Source organism: Phragmites australis, chromosome 24 (assembly GCF_958298935.1).
Source record: "Phragmites australis chromosome 24, lpPhrAust1.1, whole genome shotgun sequence".
NCBI classification, from domain to species: domain Eukaryota; kingdom Viridiplantae; phylum Streptophyta; class Magnoliopsida; order Poales; family Poaceae; genus Phragmites; species Phragmites australis.
Window position 1 is genome coordinate 4,544,881 of NC_084944.1, and position 18,690 is coordinate 4,563,570.

At 44.8% G+C, this 18,690-nt stretch overlaps 1 protein-coding gene and 1 pseudogene across 2 annotated transcripts; one reads left to right on the plus strand and one right to left on the minus strand.

The window, feature by feature from the left end:
* Nucleotides 1-1,106: 1,106 nt before the first annotated feature.
* LOC133908033 (alpha-galactosidase 1-like) lies at nucleotides 1,107-8,348 on the minus strand (annotated as a pseudogene).
* A 1,767-nt stretch (nucleotides 8,349-10,115) lies between these two features.
* LOC133907584 (uncharacterized) lies at nucleotides 10,116-13,779 on the plus strand. 2 transcript variants are annotated; one of them, XM_062349655.1, is made up of 6 exons: nucleotides 10,116-10,884; nucleotides 11,404-11,479; nucleotides 11,588-11,641; nucleotides 12,155-12,318; nucleotides 13,030-13,206; nucleotides 13,292-13,779. In XM_062349655.1, exons 1-6 carry the CDS (start codon nucleotides 10,367-10,369, stop codon nucleotides 13,509-13,511), a joined length of 1,209 nt encoding a protein of 402 aa, XP_062205639.1. In that variant the 5' UTR covers nucleotides 10,116-10,366; the 3' UTR covers nucleotides 13,512-13,779. The 2 variants fall into 2 exon arrangements, with proteins under 2 accessions (XP_062205639.1, XP_062205640.1); XM_062349656.1 differs by having other exon boundaries at nucleotides 10,119-10,822; nucleotides 11,360-11,479.
* The last annotated feature ends 4,911 nt before the right edge of the window (nucleotides 13,780-18,690 follow it).

Consider the following 18,690-nt stretch of genomic DNA (forward strand, 5'->3'; position numbering starts at 1 on the left):
GAATGTTTTCCCACTTCCCATCCTGTAAAATCTTATCCACCTTAAAAAATATCTCATACACCCCTATCGTCTACCGCTATATCAGTAGAATCGGGAATGCCTTTGGCATCCAAAACAACAACCAATAAACAGACCACACCAGTTCTTCTAGTATAAGTCATGTCCACTTTCTATGTGCACCAAGAATGATTCCAACAGCCCATAGCGACAGGAACGATCTAATCTCCAAAGGAACCCCATACACATTAACCCACACTTTCTGCAAGTATTGGCGAGGTTCTATCTTGTGATCCCACTCATGAAAAGACATGAGCCCTTCTCCTTTGTCCGTTTTGACCTCTCGGATTGCCACCATTCTTTGCAATTCTACTTTGCATGGAAACGGGACAATAAACCCATTTTCATGTTCGTGAACCAACCACGTCCACTTTACGGGATGAGTCGAGCCAATTCTTTCTTGATTAAATCGATCAGAACCACACCTTCCTTATATGAATCAGGGCAGTAGTTGTCTCTTTCTTGGGAGGGTTTGACATGTTTTTCTAGCTATAGGTATTTGGAAGAAGTCAATATTATCACGTGCGAATCCACAAAATGTTGTTGATGGCTTTAGAGACCATAGAAGCGGACACTCCGGAGTGAGATGATCCTCCTCACAAATGTGACAGCATAGCACCCCATGCTTCTTCTGTCCAGCTTCTGCACTAAGCACACCTGAGCTCTCACCCTTCTCCACCTGACGTTTCTTCGGTTGAGATGCTAAAGACTCAACCTGCACTGGGACTGAAGCGGAGCCTTCCTGGTTCTGAGGCCCGGGATTAGCACCTTTGCCAAGGGCCAGATGCGCGTTCGAACCGCGCCCGGATCCTAAGCCACCAGAACCACTGCCGTTGCCATTACTACGCCATCCTCTGCCATTGCCGCGACCCCAACCATTCAGGCCACAGCCTTGGCGCGCATCTCCAGCCCTGTCAAAACTGCATCCTCCTTGCCGAAAGAACCGGGGGTGCCTACCACCGTTCCCACGGCTAGAACCCCGCCCACCACCGTGCCAGCCATGTCCTCCCTCAGAGCGCGCTCCCCGGGTCATCCCGTGAAGCACCACCTCAGTGTACGAGAGAGCAGCAGTCCGCAGCGACCACGTAGTACCAGCCGAGGTCTTCCCAATGCACGGTGATTGTGGTCTCGTCTGTCGCGTGTCGATTCAGCAGCACCACCGCCGTCCGGTGATTTGGCAACGGCACCGCCCAGATCTTGCCGATCCCCTCCATCCTCACTTCTTCCCGTGCACGCCGACGGGATTTGCCCTGTTCCTCCAGTCAGTAAACTGAACACAGGCGCTGAAGCTGGAAATGTCACTGCTCAGTGCATGCTCACCTTGGTTGACGGCGATCACCTCCTTGTTGGCCAGGATGCCGTACGTATCCTGCAACATGTGCTTCACGTCGCAGCCGATGATGAGCTGTGCCTGCATATGCACACATCTCGGTTCAAAGTCTATGACGACACATATCTGTTGTGTCACCTTCAAGATAGCCCACATGATGAAGTGCACGACATACTCGTTGTTCGTCATCCCCCCGTTGCCCACTTCGAGCATGTCCGGACCCGCGAAACCATCGGATTATAAGATGAATCCATCCATGAACACGTTCTAGGAGACTATGATCATCATACCACAGTCAGTGAGGGGTGCATGGGCAGATTAGAAGGACTGTTCTAGCCGCCGGGGCGCGCGTACTCTACCCACACCTCACTCAGGTCCGTCGTCGAGATCATGCTAAGACGGCGGCAAGAGCAACCTCTCTCAATAAATGAAATCTGGACAATGGCAACGCGGTGAGATCGAACGATCAAGGACACGAAGACCAAAGATGACCTGTCCCAGGTGTCGGCGATGTCGTTGGTGGTCCTCCAGCTGTTGCCGTACGCCGTGCCCCACCGCGCCGGGTGCATGTCGCCCCTGAGCGACGATCGGTCACTGGGAAGGACGGTCAGTCAATCGCTTGCCATGAAACTGACCACGATGATCAGAGAGATTCAGAGTGTCACTGTACCATTCGCACAGCGAGAAGTAGATCGGCCGGCCGGCCGGCCTTCATCAGTGCCCTGCTCATTTCAGGGTACCTACTCACGTGCAACAAACTTGTCACGTTCATTCACTTGGCTACCTACCTCAGAGGATAGTCAGATGCCGATGTGATGTCAGACAGGGAGACGTTCAGATGGACAGCACATGGCATGTGTCACCTCTCTGGCGGCTTTAGGTTGCCGTTGTCGTGCTTCAGGTAATCCACTCCCTGCAACGGAGAGCCAAGGAACCGGACATGAAACATCTGTATGTACTAGAGTGTTTGAATGGCAAGTCATACATGATCTTCCCTTGAAACGTACCATCAGATGGTGATGTTCCCTAACCCATGACGCGAAAGTTTTTGAGTCCTGCTCCTTGTAGTTGAGGGACCCGGGCTGAACCTTTGCACAGGTCCGGGATCTGCACAGGAACTGCACACGGCAGGACAGTGAACAGAGCTGCAGGGGAAATAACTGAACAGTAAACAACAAATGCATCTGAAATGAAGTTTACAGCTTCATGATGAATTGACGATCATAGAGCGCTGTTTCTCACCCTGCATCCGTGTAGATCCCCAGTTTGAGCCCCTTGCTGTGGACGTAATCCGCGAGCGCCCTGATCCCGTGCGGGAGCGTCTTCTTGTTGGCTACCAGATTGCCCTGAAACATCAAGCACAAAAGTGCAACTTCAATTATGTTCAGTTCAGTCCAGACATTCGAAGAATCAATTGTACGCACCATGGCATCACGCTTCCACTCTGCTCATCAATCGCCTGACAGAGAAAACAAACACGTAGCCCAGTTCAATCAAGAATAATCTCCAAAGAAAAATGGAGTGGTAACTGAAGAACCGGGAGAGTGAGGTAGCACACCCATGTTGACGTATTTGTAGCCGGCGGCAGCGAGCCTGGTTATTGGTGAAAAAAAATATGTCTTTCACTAATAAAATATGACTTGAGCTAACTCACGAGGGTAGCTTTAAGCTTGGAGTAGAAGTGAAGAGGAATAGAACACTACAATAATATTCAGAGCCAAGGTCTCCTCAGACCGTATACCCACAATATGTATTTATAGTACCTTATAGAGGGTGATAGGCGGATGATGGGTAATGGGCTCGTTTCCTGTTAATCTTTCTGGGGGTTCAACTGCCTCACCAAGACCTCTAGGGATACTCAACCCTTCGAAGGCTTAGAGCTCCGTAGAAAATTTGGAGCCCGTAGGCTCCGGAGGGGCTCTAAAGCCAGGAGACCTTCGGACCTAGACATGCAGAGCCTAGGGGAGTCGAGGTCCTTGATGGCGACCCCCTAACAATAGCTGTAGCATCTAGGCACTAGGTAAGTGGTAACTGTTTTAGTGATTAATGATAATCATATCATTGTGACTAATACATATGTTTTGAAGGAATTTAAATTCTTTAATTCACAATAATTTAGTAGTTTTTCTTGGTCCCTCATGAAATTCTATTGATCGATCAAAGGACTTTTACATCAAGATTAAGAATCTTCTAGTTCTAAGTGTCACAAGATGATGAAGGACACTTGAAATAGTTATAGGTCTTCTTTTGTCTTTTGACCATACTATAAAGGGGAGCTAAGTGTTGTAACTTGATATAATTGAGTCTAGACATAGTTGGATGCACACTTATGAAAATCTAGCACTAGGCAGCTCAAAGAAATCCATGGGTGAGAAGTTAAGAAGTTATAATCCAAAGTCGATTGAATTGGACGAGTTCTAGAAAGTTTGTTCTCACCGGATTGTCCGGTGTAAAAAGGTTTTTTACTCACCGGACTATTGATTTTTTCTTAGAAGACTTCAATTGAACTCACCAGATTGTCCGATGATGGAAGGAACTATACACCGGAGCATTTAACAGAAGAATCATTTTTCAGAGAAATGTGAAGTTATATGCGCTGGATTATCCGGTGATCTGAAGGATTCATACACTGGACCATTTAACAGAAGCTCAATATTTTTGGAGAAAATCATAGTTTAACTGACCGGATTGTCTGGTGACTTAAAGGAGTCATCACTGAACCATTTAACAAAAGCTTCGTATTTTCGAGGAAATAGAGTATAACTCACCAGACTATCTGATGATGCTATATGGAAAAACACCGGAGCATTTTGCAACGGCTACTGACAACTGTCAAATCGGCAGATGGAAAAAGTTAACTCATCGGATTGTTCGGTGTTAACAGAGACGTGTGCACCGGATCATCCGGTGTTTACAGAAAAAGTGAGTGGTTGGGCAACAGCTAGATTTGGACTTCTAGCCTAAATATACCTCCCCACTTGATTTCATTCGTCTCTCTTGCAACCCAGAAATATTCATACATATTGTGTGTCATCTAGATGTAAGGGAGAGCACTTGAAGTGATTTACAAGTTCTTAATTGAAGATTAAGGACTCTATTAGTGCTCCAAGAGTAGTGAGTGTGCATCTAGCTGTTGTTTTAGGCTTGATTAGGATCAAGTGAACCAATTAGCTTGTTACTCTTGGTGGTTGGCAACACCTAGCCGGTCGTGGAGATTGGAGGTATTCTTGGTGAGCTCTTGGAGGTCTTGTGGGAGCCCCGAGAAGCTCGTGTACTTAGTTTGATGACCACCAATCCGGAGATGGAGAAGTGACAATAACTAGTAAGCACTTGAGTCTCGGTGACTCAAGGGGGAGTGACATCCTTGTGTGAATGCTCTAACGAGGATTAGTAGAGAGTGCCAACCATTCGATACCTCGGGAAAAATCCGGTGCCCTTTTTCCCTACTCTTATTACATTTCACATTTTGCTTCTAGCATTTCTTTCATGCAAGTTTTAATTCTGCACTTTACTTATATTTTATATGCTTGCATATGTGTTCTTACCTTTCTAGCTTGCTATGTCGTATAGTTGCTTTCTAGCCTAAGGTTGCTTCTTATTCTAGAAATTGGTAGTTGGTTTAGTTTTAAATTAGTACCCTATTCACCCCCCCCCTCTAGGGCTATTAGATCATTTCAATTGGTATCAGATCCTCGTGCTCTTGTTATGCTTTAAATCCTAGAGCAATGTCCTCAAGGAATGGAAGTAGCATGCCAAGGTTCGATGGAAACAACTTCGCCTATTGGAAAGTTTGCCGAAGCGGCATACAATATTTCTCCAAACAAATTTCTGGACGTTTTTGGATGTAATCACTGTGAGGGGCTCGGTCTCGATTCATTTAGAGAAGTACTCTAAGGCCACTACCTTATACTGGAGATTCCCTTTGACGCTCTTGTTCATGGAACTCTTTGTTTGTATCATGATGTTATTCTTAGTGATCTCTGGTCACATATCGTTGTGATAATTTATAAGACCATCACATGTATTGATTGATGATCACATATTATGGGTATAGAGATACCGAATCAATAATATGAATATTTATGTTAGAGAATATGATGTTGGATAGACCCACCTTAAGACACTATCGAGATTGTTATTTATGATGTGCCATCAATTGTTATCTCAAATAGTGTACCTGCAAGATTCTTAGACCTGAGATCGTCATTGATTATCATAATGTATAGTGGCATACTTTGGGGCTGCTAATCGCTACTCCGTGACTGAGTAGTCATAAAGGTAATTTTTTGTTTATCATGAAGCATGTCATGGGGTGTGAGCGATCAAAATAGAATTTACCCCTCCTTGATAATGGGAGAGATATATCTAGGCCCCTTGAGGTAGTTGGATTGAGAAAGTGCATGACCATGCCAATATATAATTAAAGAGCTAATGAAGGTGAATCCACTACTTAATTGAGTGAATGGTCGAGCTATCTAAGGGTCACTCATATCTCACCTTAAGCTTGACTGATATCGTGAGGCAAAGAGATCAGTGAATGTGTATATCAAGGTTCAGCCGATACGATCTTTGTGTATACTCGAAAGTCGACATGTCCTACTAAGGACCGCTATTGATTTTAGTTCGGAAAGGGTTTCCGAGTCGTAGCCATTTGTATATGAACCTAACAGGTCACACACTTAATAGGATGGAACAATACATACAGATTGGATTTATATATGGGTTTGATTGTATTGTGATCTATAAAGAGTTAGTCCTAAAGGGCTTCTAACGTGGAAGCCCATTAGCGAGCTCTATATAAGGAGAGGCGTGTGGTGGGGTGTGGAGAGTATAGCCATTCTAAAACTTTAGCCGCAACCCTCCACACAAATTTCTAAAAACTCTAGATGCACATGCGGTGCTAGCACATTGGCGCATGGTGATCCAAGCCTAGTATGTGTGGATATTGTAGAGGCGTTACTGCTATTGTTGCGTTGATCTCCTCGGTGTGAAGATCGCAATTCTGCTGCTTGGTTGGTCAAGGACTTGTTCAGCTGGTTGACATACTTGCTCGGTGGTGGTCGAGGAACACGACACAACCAGTCAGAACTGGTCGAGGATCATGACGTGACCACATAGAACTGGTTAAGAACTCGACGCACCTGCTTGGAGCTGGTCGAAGAACTAGTCGAGGAGTACGACCACCTGTACAAAGCTGGTCGTGGAGCTGATCAAGGAGCTAGTCGAGGAGTGTGACGCGCACGACGTTGGTTTGGTCTACTCCAACTCTTCTTCCGCTGTGCTGCGCATCTAGTAGTAACAATCTATGATCTCTTAGTAGCATGGTTCCCTGGGTGAATGTGTCGGAGGATTAACTCCTGTCGCAGGGATCCCGAGAGACCCCTTTTTAGAGATTCGGCCGGGGGGATGATCCTGAATAAGTTCGTCGGAGGAATAAATAGGAGTGAATGCAAATGCAACGGCCGATGGTGGGGGATAATGATCTAGAGCAAGGAGAAGTAAATGCACTGGAATTTAGACAGGTTCGGGCCGCACGGGGGCGTAATACCCTACTCCTGTATGGATGTAATAACTGCCCTGAGGAAGTCCCTCAAGGATGTTGTTGGTTACAAGAATATTTGTCTAACTAAGGGCTTAAGGCTCCTCGTTCTTGGGCAGAGGCTGAGCTCTGAGTTGGTCTATGGTTCGGTTTTTGGTGCTTCTGTGTTCGATGCTTTCAGTCTCTTGCCCGATTGCTTATTGGGTCGTTCTTGGGTCCTCTCTTCTCTTCTATGTTGCCGGCTCTTTTAAGCACTCGCCGGTTGTGACATGCCACAAACGGGAAGGAGGGGGCACAAGTTCCAATACGTCACGACTAGAAAAGGTGTCATCATTTCTTCTGGGTGAAGTGACCGGGGGGTGAAAAACGCGGCGCACGCCCGGTCACCTGTCACCATAAACGCCCTGGCAACGGGCGCCGTAGAGAAGGCCCACCGGGCAGCCGCAGAGCAACCCGGCGTGCTTGCCCTGTCTTGTTCCTCTGCCACAGCAGGGCGGCAGACAGAACACCTTGATCCTGGCGATGTTATCCCGAGACACACCAGATGATACGGGACAGGACCCGTGCAATTAATGGCCCCACGCCTCTCTGCCAAAACATGGCAGGAACTGACACTGCGACGGGAGCAGTTGGGGATGTCAGGCCACGCACGCTCATTGAATGCGGCCTCGGACCTCTGACTGACTGACACCCCATCGGCGGATGCCTCGGGGGTCTTTCTGAGTCGTCGGGGCACCGAGTGCTCGGGGGTACTGTTCCCCGGGCACTCTCTCCCGAGAATGCCTATCCTTGTCCTCGGGGTACCGGGTGCTTGGGGGTACTGTTCACCTCCCCGAGCACTTTCTCCCGAGCACTCTTACATGAACCTTCGGGGAACCGAGTGCTCGGGGGCTGCCACGTGCAGCCCCGAGCACTCTTACACGAACCTTCGGGGAACCGAGTGATCGGGGGCTGCCACGTGCAACCCCGAGCACTCTCTCCCGAGCACTCTTACGTGGATCCTCGGGGAACCGAGCGCTCGAGAGCTGCCACACGCAGTCCCGAGCACTCTCTCCCGGAACTTGGCTCTTCTGATCATCGGGGGACTAGGACGCTCGGGGATGACCGGGCACCTCCCCGAGCACTTTCTTTCCGGTACTTAAACTCTGCGGATCATCGGGGAACTGGGGTGCTTGGGAACCACGGACTGTGGCCCCGAGCACCTTCTCCCGGGACTTGAACTTTCCTCACCCCGCAGGAGGGACCTCGCGGGATGGCGACACGTGGCGGATGGCTGGCCTGGCCTCGGGACTCAGGGACCCCCGGTTCCCGATACACCGATAGAATGTGATAGAATTTTTTGTTTTTGGCTAGCATAGTCTACCTATTCCCCAACACCCATCCACTGGCATCCTTGGTAGGTGCGGACGAGGTCCTCCGCATCGGTCAGGATCATGGGCCAGTATAGCCCCTGGCGGAGTGCCTTGCTTATCAGGGCACGGGGTGAGAGGTGGTTGTCATATAGCCCCTCGTGAATCGCTCTTAGAAGATCGGCCCCTTGCTCCTTAGACACACAACAGAGGAAGGGATGTAGACTCTAGCCTTGTAAAGGGCTCCATCGATCAAGAGGTAACCCCTGGTACACTGTTGAAAACGACAGAGATCGATAGGGTCGTAAGACCCCTCTATTCCCTTTAGGAAAGAAATGAGAGAGGCCCTCCAGTCCGAGAGTCAAATAGGTAGGATGGCGGTGGCAACATCGTGGGAGGTACAGGTCGCCGGCTTGTAGAGGACCTCGAAGAAGGCCCCTAAGGGGAGGACTCCGCTTCTAGTGGTGGCCTTGGCCAAGGCATCGGCCTTGTGGTTGTCCGTGCGTTGTATGCTTCGTACTGAGATGCCTGGGAAGGACCTTCAGTTCTACAGATGGCTTCGAGGTAGTTTAGTAGGTCCAGATGACAGGGATGGAAGGTCTTGTCAACATAGTGATATATTCGACGTATGAGGTGTCAAAAACACCTGGACCGTTATTTTTCGGTGCATGGTATAAAAAACTTTTTATATTCAGTAAATGAGGTACCGAGTACACATATTATATTTATAAATACAGTATCATTTTTTTTAAAATACGGTCCAATATTTTATCTATTTTTAAAATTTTGCCTTATTTTTTGGATTAGTTGAACTTTGAATTAGGTGACAATCGTAGCAACTGGCTTCACACGCTGATGTACGTTCAACCTTTGGGGAATATGATGCTCTCTTTTAAGCTCCTAACGCGTAAACGTGCATGGAACTCGTATAAGATGCAGATCCTTCTTAAGGTCATCTTCAGTAGCTACTTTAAATTTTTATCCTTAAAAACACTATTACAGCATCCCTTATCACTATTACAGCATCCATTATTTTTTTATCTCCAGCAGCTATCCTATTTTCTACCTTTTACTCCTATTTTTCTCTCTCTGATCCCGCTGTCAGCCTCTATGAACAGTACAGGTACTGTGTGATACAGTGGTGGTGGAATTGGCCTAACGCGTGAAATTACTATCATATAAAAAGAATCTTCAACCTTTGGGGATAAGATATGATAAAACCATTCGGCTACGCAAGGAGTTTGGTGACTCCAATTGTTCCTTTAAAATACAAATCAATTCTTTTATGGAATCAGATATGATTTAAATAAGGTGACTAGTGACGACTCTAGCAATGCCAGAAGAAAAAACCAGACATATTGTACCCCACAAATTCGAGCCCCTTTTACTAGATGGGTTGGGTGCTTGATTCTCTGAAACAAAACCATATGCTAAGCGTATTTATTATAGTGCTCTCAGGACAGGTCAGGAAGCTGAGCCCTTACCGATTGGAACGCCAACGCCATTGAAAGAAAGAGATGGAGGAGGGTGATGAAGACAGAAAATGAGGAGGAGAAAAAAAAAAGAATAATCACTATACTTTGCTCTGCGTCCGCTCTAAGTGCTCGTGGTCTCCTGCCAAGTTTGATAATCTGAACGGTTCGGTTCGTAATAATTTGAAGATGAAAAGGCCGTCAATGATTGGGCTGGGCTGGGCTGGGCTGGTCCGGCATGGCGCCGGACGCCGGGTCCCACTTGTCATCCACAGCATTAGTCGCCTAGTCCAATCCGCGCCAATGATTAACCCGCAGCGATAACCATCAGACGCCCCTAATGACCGGGATTAAACTATTCTCGGTACTGCCCCCCACCCTCCCGCGCCGCTGCCACGTCGTCATCCCGTGCCTTCCTCCCACCAACTCACCGGCGAGGCGCATCTCGCCGCGGCGATGCGGTATATATCCGAGCACCGAGCCTGAGCCCCCACCGCCCTCGCGAAAATCACCAGACTGCCCCTCGCCGAGAGGAAAGGGGGAAGGGTTTTTTTTTTTTCCTTCAGGTTTTGCGGCAGTGAGCCAGCGACCGAGAGAGCGGCAGGTAGCTTCCCCTGACATGACGCCGCATCTGCCCGTGCACTCCTCCACCCGCTCCGCCGCCCACCACCTGCTCGGCGCCGCGCCCCCCTCGCCGGCGATGCCGCACCACCACCGCCGGCGGAGACGGCGCCGGGTGCCCGGGGGGGCCCGCCCGCGCGCGCTCGTGCGGTGCTGCGCGGCCGCCGCGCCTGCGCCGACTCCGCGGGAGGCGGCGGCGGCGACGACGACGCGGGTGTTTGTGGTGTCCGACCTCCACACGGACTACCCGGAGAACATGGAGTGGGTGCGCCGCCTCCCGGCCGAGGTCAGGGCGGGGGAGGGAGGGGTCGACGCGCTCGTCGTGGCCGGGGACGTAGCGGAGACGCGGGACAACTTCGCGCGCACCATGGCGGCGCTCAGGGAGAGGTTCGGAGCCGTCTTCTACGTGCCCGGGAACCACGACCTCTGGCTGCGCCGCGAGGGCGGCCGCTACGTGAGTCGATTCCTCCCTCCCTTCCTTCCGTTCCTCTCGGCCTTCCTGGCGCTGCAAGCAAGGTGTTTGACGAAATGCCCTGGGTAGTTGTTCGGACGCATGTTAGGTGTCTAGTGAGTCGTCTTTAAGCCGATGGAACTGCGTCTGGGTGTGTGATTCCACTGAATTTCATCGAATTGTATGTTATAATGTCTGCCTGGTCAGTGCTTGACTGCTTGCCTTTGTGTAGTGCCCTTATGTACTGATATTACTGTTCGTGCTTTTCACAGAAAGGGTTACAATAGCTCTTAGATAATGGACGTTAATAGATTATTAGTTGCTGGTAGAGTTCTCTTTAAATAACTTTGTGCAAATTATTAGCTTGTACCCTGCTACATATCTTGTGTCGGAACTGAAAAGGATGAAATGGGTGGTGTACTGTTAGATGAACCATGGCTTCACAGTACCTTTTTTTCTTATTTGAATAAAAACATTGATCTTATATGGTAATATAAATCATTGTGGGGCTCTCTCAGTTACTCAATCTATTTCTTCCAGATGGATTCGCTGGAGAAACTGACTGCATTGCTTGATGCGTGTAGTGAGCTGGGTGTGGATACAGGCCCAAGAATGATAGGTGACTTGGGAATCATACCATTGTATTCATGGTACCACAAGGTTGTTTTATTTTCCTTACTTCATTACATTAAATATTCCTGACAGATTGTAATGCACTATGTTTCATAGGATTATCCTAGTTTCTTATCTTGCTTAATTGTCCTCCAGAGTTTTGACAAGGAGAAGGATGTTAACAGTGTGCGCGTCCCATCACTAGAGATGGTAGGTTGGTCTTTCCATCGATACCTACTACTCATTTGTAAATCATCAGTGTTACTGTTACCAAGTACTGTGATTAGTGCAGTTTAAGATTTCTGGAATTTTGTTTCTTTCTGAGTATAGATAATGAGCTGTCCATACAAAATCCCATCATGAGTTTTTAATCTTGATCTGACCCAGAACCTATTCTGTGACCTGGATGACAAAAGCATTATTAGATTTCCTTTGTTTACAATGTTATGCGCAATTCCATATTAGCAAGAGGTTAGGCTGATTTATTTTTTGAAATTGGATATCGCAATATCAGGTCTTCTAACCACAGGCACTAAACTAACAAACTCGCTATTCAAACTATAATGCACTACAAGAAATACTGCATGCATAAAACCAGAGGCACACATTTATTGGTGCACACATGCAATCGCTGCCCTCTTCTTAGTTTCTTCTTAAAGACCAGTGTGATTTCTCCTGATATCTATATACTGATATTATAAGTTGATGGTTTTTTATGATCAGGCTTGTAAAGACTTTCATGCTTGTCAATGGCCTGCAGACCTGACAAATGATGATGAAGCTCTCGCTCTTTACTTTGACAAACTGAATGACAAGAATCATGATGCTATTGAAGAAGTAAAAAATAGCAGCAAACAGATACTAACATTTTCACATTTTGTACCAAGGTGACGAAAGTTGCCTTCCCTAGTCATTTGTTTGGTTCTCAAATTTACTTGGTGTATTGCAATCGATCTTCTCTATGCAAGATCCATAACATCTGTGGAATGATGATAATTGCACTGTAAAGCTTTTTTAGGGGTATCATTCCCTCAGCTATGCAATTCCCTATGCATCTCTTTCTTAGTGCCTGTTTGGCAGGAGAAGATTGTTCTAGGAATTGTAGGATTTAGTTAAATCCTGAGGATTCAGATCCCAAGCCCCTCTACCTGAATAGGCCCTTAGTCATCATCTGAGCATTTATATTCATTCTTGGTACATGTGTTTCATGTTCTGCTGCATTTATAAAGATGAGAACACCTCATGGAGACCATTTTTTTTCCAAAGTGACAACAAAGGAACAGCATTTGAAACTGCACTAGTTGTTTGCAGTATGAGTGCATGACCGGTTATTCCTGAGGTAGCCATTCATTGTTTAGGCAACATAACAATCGCAAATAGGAAGACAGTCTTTTCGCACCACGTCTAATTACATGTATTAGCTACTATGATGAAGCTTATCCTCAGTGATGTAACTGACTTGTCTTATCACTGTTGTATTTTGGGTCTTCATTGTTATTTTTAAATTCCATCACTAAAAAATTAGGACGTCTTATATACAGCCAGCAATCCTCACAGTCACAGACTCCCATACTAATGTTTTATATACAACTCTTCAGGCAAGAGTTATGTCCAGAGAAGCGGATGCTTTATTACCCATACCTTCCGAAGGTTATCGGCTCTGATTTTTTGGAGAGGAGGCTGAGAGCTATACACAGTAACAGAAAAGATGGAGCAGCTTGCCATGTTTTTGGACATACACATTTCTGTTGGGATTCTGTGGTTGATGAGATCAGGTACTAGTCTGCCCATTTGCTAAGAGCAAGATGCACAATACTTCTTCCACTTCTGATTCTGATTGTATAAAATCCTCCGATGTAGGTATGTGCAAGCACCTCTGGCATACCCTCGAGAAAGAAAACGGAGGATGAACGGTGGCGAAGGATGGCTGCCATTTTGTGTATACCGTGATGGTTTCAACCCTGAAATATATCCGGCCTTGTGGTCGGACTACTACAACAAGAACAAAAGGGAACCTGAGAACACTCAGCTTGCGCCATGGGTTGCCAGACATTTCGCAAAGTATCACCAATTTCACTGACCCCCTACTGCCAGCTCCTTGTATTTTGCCGAATTGGATACAGTTCATCTATTCAGTGCGGTCTGAAGTCTGCATTTTCCTGGAGGAAAAAAGAGATATTAACGTCTTACATGTACATGTCTTTTTCTTGTTTCCACTATTGCCCTATAACTTTTGGGCACTGAAGCGCCCGCTTGTGTTCAATACTTCAATGTATGTTGCAGAATAATGTGTAAAGATTCTTCGAAGCCTTGCTGCAGAGTAACAGAGATAGTGACCATTTAGCTGATTCTGTTCATCCAACTGTCGCATCATTCGTTTATCTTGTCTATTATGAAGAAGATCCACAGAATCACTGACAAATCTGTTTCCACCATTGTACTCTGGTGTCCCTGATCCGTTCATGTATCTATGCGTTCAGTCATTTTTCTGAATGTGATTTCCAGGAAGAGCTTTTCCTGATGCCTCCATTCAGGCCGCCAGCTTATACGCCTGGAGACCGCATCAACTGCCTGTAGGGATGAAAATGGCTTGGATAATTTTTGACTGATCTAAGTTAGAACCGAAAACTGATAGATTTTTTTGAATTTCTGGCCGATCTAAGTTGGAACCGGAAACAGATAGATTTTTTTAAATTGGTATCGGATATTTTCGGCTCAAAATTAGAATCAATATTTGATATCCAGAGTACGTGAGTTCGGATATTATCAGAAGCCTAGGCGCTGAAACAACATTCCAATACTCTCAAAATTCAAAACATTATTAAAATAATTATAAAAAATTCTGAAAAAAAATATATGGAATAGATGATCATATAATCTAGCTCTAAAAAATTCAACTACAAATATAATCTGTACAATGAGAAAAAAAAAGATAAAATTTATTATATATAGTCTGAGTGTTTTGAATTTTAAGAGCAAAAGAACGAAGTATTTTTTTTATTTTTAAACGTGTTGTCTGCCGTAAGGGTGACATGTTTATTTTTTTAAACATGATATTTTTCTCTTCTTTTACCGACGCCCATCAAGGATAGGGATGTGGTCATCTACCTGTTCCCACATGACTTGATGGTGGCGCTAGGGGCATTGTCCCTACTCGCCGCTGCGTGCAGTGCGGGGCTGGGCGTCCTCATCGTCTTCTTCCCATACAGCGACAGGCCCGTCACGAGGAAGAACTTCCTTTTCATTTATGTGTACGTTATCTTTAGTATTTTACTAGCTTTGTGAGTTCATAATAAAATAAGTTTAAATATATATATTAAGTCTAAGTTTCTGTGTGAACTTTTAACTAGCATAAAGTATGAGCTTATGAAGTTGTGATAAACTAAGTTGTGTTACCCTTACTACTTAAAAAGTCTTTACTGCATCGTATCTTCACGCTCCATCTGTCTTCTGCTCTAGAAATTCTTATTCACACACGTGCGAGTTCCTTGCTGACCCTACTACTCCTAAGAGGCCCACTTTCCATTTTTAGATTTTTTTAGAACTTTTTCTTAAAAAAAATTTAAGTAAACTTTTCTCGTTAACTTCTATCAAAAAAATTTCTTAAAACTTTTCTTATTAATTTATTCGAAAAACTTATCTGCACAACTTGCTAGAACAACTAAAAGAAAGTTACGTGAGAAATTTTTATCTAAAAACGAAAAAGTGAAAGGAACTGTTTAAAAGTTACTTTTGTAGCTGGCGCGCATCATTCCCTTGCGTTCGCCCCAACTACGCCCTCCCCCGATCCGTGCCTCTCTGCTCTCCAGTCTCTCGAGGGCGACACCTGCGTGCTCGTGTCCGTGCTCTTCAGCTCCCTCGGCATGGCGTTCAAGTTTGCCGAGATCGAGTACGTCACCAAGATGAGCGCCCGACGACCCGTCCCGCGATCCGCTTCGCGATTGTTCTTGGCAATTCGTTTTTTTCTTGGGATCTTTTGCTCAACTTGTGCCATTCTTTCGATCTCTGGGACAAAGATCCAAGATTCAACACAGCAACGAGATGAAATCATGTGAGCGACGCATGGATTCGATTGTCACTTTTATCTCTTGACTTTCATCGGATCTTGCAGCGTCCACTGTCCTTGCTCAGAATTGGATTGTTCTATATTTTTCTTTTTGTAAAATTGTGTTTACTATACCATGTAAGTAATCCAATGTTGCTTCTGTATCATCATTGAATGATTCGAGCAGTGAATCCTGATACAAACCTATATGCCTTAGGTTGTATTGTGAGCCGGTGATGGAGATAAGATAGGGCTGAACCCTTGCTTTTACATGGATAATGGCAAAGATGTAAGTATGATCCATCTTCATCTTTTGGTTTGCAATAAGAGTTAAGCAGTGCCGTAACACTATTTGGGTTTGTCACAGATTAGATTTGGTTGCTGTTTAACTACATCGAAATTCAGTAAACTTGATTTATATGTGTAAGTGTCTTTTGGTTTGCAATAAGATTTAAGCTGAAATCATTGTTTAACTATGTGTGCAAGTATTTGAAGCATATTGAGTTCGATTTAGTCTTCTTTGAACCTGTAATTACCATTGATTGTGTTAGCCATTTGTTAGTTAAAAATTTAGTGTGACATAATTTTATGTGGGTTCTTGTATTTGAAGCTATAAGTTTGTTTTTTTTGTTGTGAAAAATCTAGTGTGGTATGTGTTAAACTAGGCTTGTATGGATAGATAAATATTTTTTCTTTTCTCTATCTTCCTTTCTTGACACTGCTTCCTTTTGTTTCTCTACCTTTCTAATTTCGCTTTCAAATTGCAGGATGGTTCTCTATGTAACCGACTTCGTGAACATTGTATGACAAAGTATTATATTATTTTTCATACATGTAAGCCCCTTATTTATTCCTTTGCACTTACATAGTTCATTCCAGCTGAAACTGATGGTTTCAAGTGGAGCGAGCAAGAGGAAATTAAAAGGTAAAATCGCTGCACACATAGTGGTCTTTTTATTTTGTGCTTATACATCATCATCACGGCATACCTTTGATAAATGTTTGAATTTTGTGCCAACTTCTTGCATAGGCACTACACAATGATTTTCTTTAAGATATTGAACCATGGGTTGAAGCATGTGTTTGTAAAACAAAGGAACACAAGGCCACAGTGTTCAGGAAAGGTATGTGAGGACGGTCTCAACCTGCCAAATATTGATTTCAAGTTTTTATGGACTTATTTATGTCTTCTGCTTTGAAACATAGAGGCTCTGTTTTTTTGTTTCTTAAGTTGTCTTCTGAATATAATGTCTGTTGTATTGCACATTGTTAAATTATGTATATATGTTTGACTTTTCGTGGGTAAGCATGTGTATCTAGATTATTGGTGCCTGTTATTCTTCTCCCTTCTTTCAAATTGTAGACTTTTTCCTCACAAGCATTTGAGAATGACTGGATAACAGGATTCAACTATCAGATATTGCTAATGGAAGTGGCCCGTATGAATTGTGCAAACTCTAGGCTAGAATCACTAGATAGATTAAATCACTTGCTATTCTTTAGTTTGTTGACCATATTCTAATATGCTTCTTCTATCATCAATCCAGTAGTCAAATAATCAAAAGGCTGCTGGAAATTTAACTTTATGTTAATTTATGCATATTTCATAGGCTAAAAGATATATGTCAGTCATCTTTTAGCTTATACAGATCTGAGAGGTTTAACATGCACCTATTCCTCACCCATGTTAAATTATTTCAAATATCTCCTTCTTCTTGATATTGTCTGACGTTGTGAGTGTTGATTCCAAATTCCACTGCTATGTTAGAAGGATAGAAATCAGGATGTATCAAGTTTTTAGTTCAAAATCTCATTGTCTGAGGCTCTGAGCAGGTTTTGATTTCTGAAAACTGAAATGTTTAATGCATTCTCTTGCACATATTTCCTATGATCTCCTCTACCCTCCTCTCGGCTGCGCTGCTCTGGCTCCAATTGGATGACATGGTGGTGCATCATCGTTGATAGCCCACCTCCCTAGGAAGTCGGCTCTGGTGTGTGTCGCTCTGCCTGTCGACTTAGATCCCGGCAGCGGCAGTGTTCGACGGCTCTGGTGCTTGGCCCTATCGGTTCGCCGCTGTGCACGATAAGGTCATGGTACCCATGTTGTAACTGTGGTGGTGGTGGTGCTGTGATTCGCGTTTTCATGTGCGATTTTCGCATGTGGTCTTCACGACAAGTGTTTTCTTCAGTTATATAATTCTTGGGATCTCAAATAGGTAATTGCTATATATATGTAATTGAATATCTGTTTTCTAATCTTAAGGTAGAATTCTTTCATCATCGTTTTTTTGTCTTTCAGCAAGTAGGACCTACACATGTAAAAACATATTGGAAGTGGCACCAAAGACACCTTGAGAATTAAAGGAAAAAAATGTGCAGTGGGGTTTCCGGTTAGGGAAGTAGTGAGGAGGGAAGATGCACCGGTTGGGTATCTCGATAGGTCACTGTGGGCTGGATGGGGAATTGGGCGGTGGGGTTTGGAATTGGGATGAGTGTTGACTGATTTGGGTGGGATTTGGATTGGTTACGCGTAGGCTTTTTTCTGTAGTATGCTGATGTTTTAGTGTCTGCGATGTTTCATGTTTGAATGGTACTCAGTGGTGGCACACAAGAAATAGCTCCACTTGAATATGGTTTTGATCTGTATGGTGGCTTCCCAGTGGTGGCCGTTGGGGTCATGGAAGAGGAATTAGAGGAGGTAGCACGGGAGGTAGAGGCCAAAGTCTAGGTGGAAGGGTCCCAAGGATGACAGTGCTGCGTATGAGAAAGTGCCAGGGAAGAATGCATGTCGAGGGTATACACGTGGACCTGGACATAGATGAGGAAGAATTGTTAGGCCTCAGCAGCCACCTGAGGGCATAGCCCGATTAATTCTGAAGGCAAATTTGTTGAGAAGCTTTAGCATGCGTAGCAGTTCAAAGCCTGCTACCGTTGAGGAGTCTCCATGAAGCTCGTAATAGCAGGAAACATTTTTTTTCTTCTTTCATGCTATCGTAATAGTAGGATATATATTCAAAACTTATGCTGTTGTAACGTATGGACATAATACTAGCTTATTATCTAAGTGACCAAGTGTATGAAATATATTATTTGTTTTTTTATCATCTTACATATAATTTGAATATTCTTTTATGTTCCGGTAAATATTAACAACTGTATTCGTTTCGATCCATGTTCATTTTGTATTCCTTTCTGACATTATCCGGAATCATAT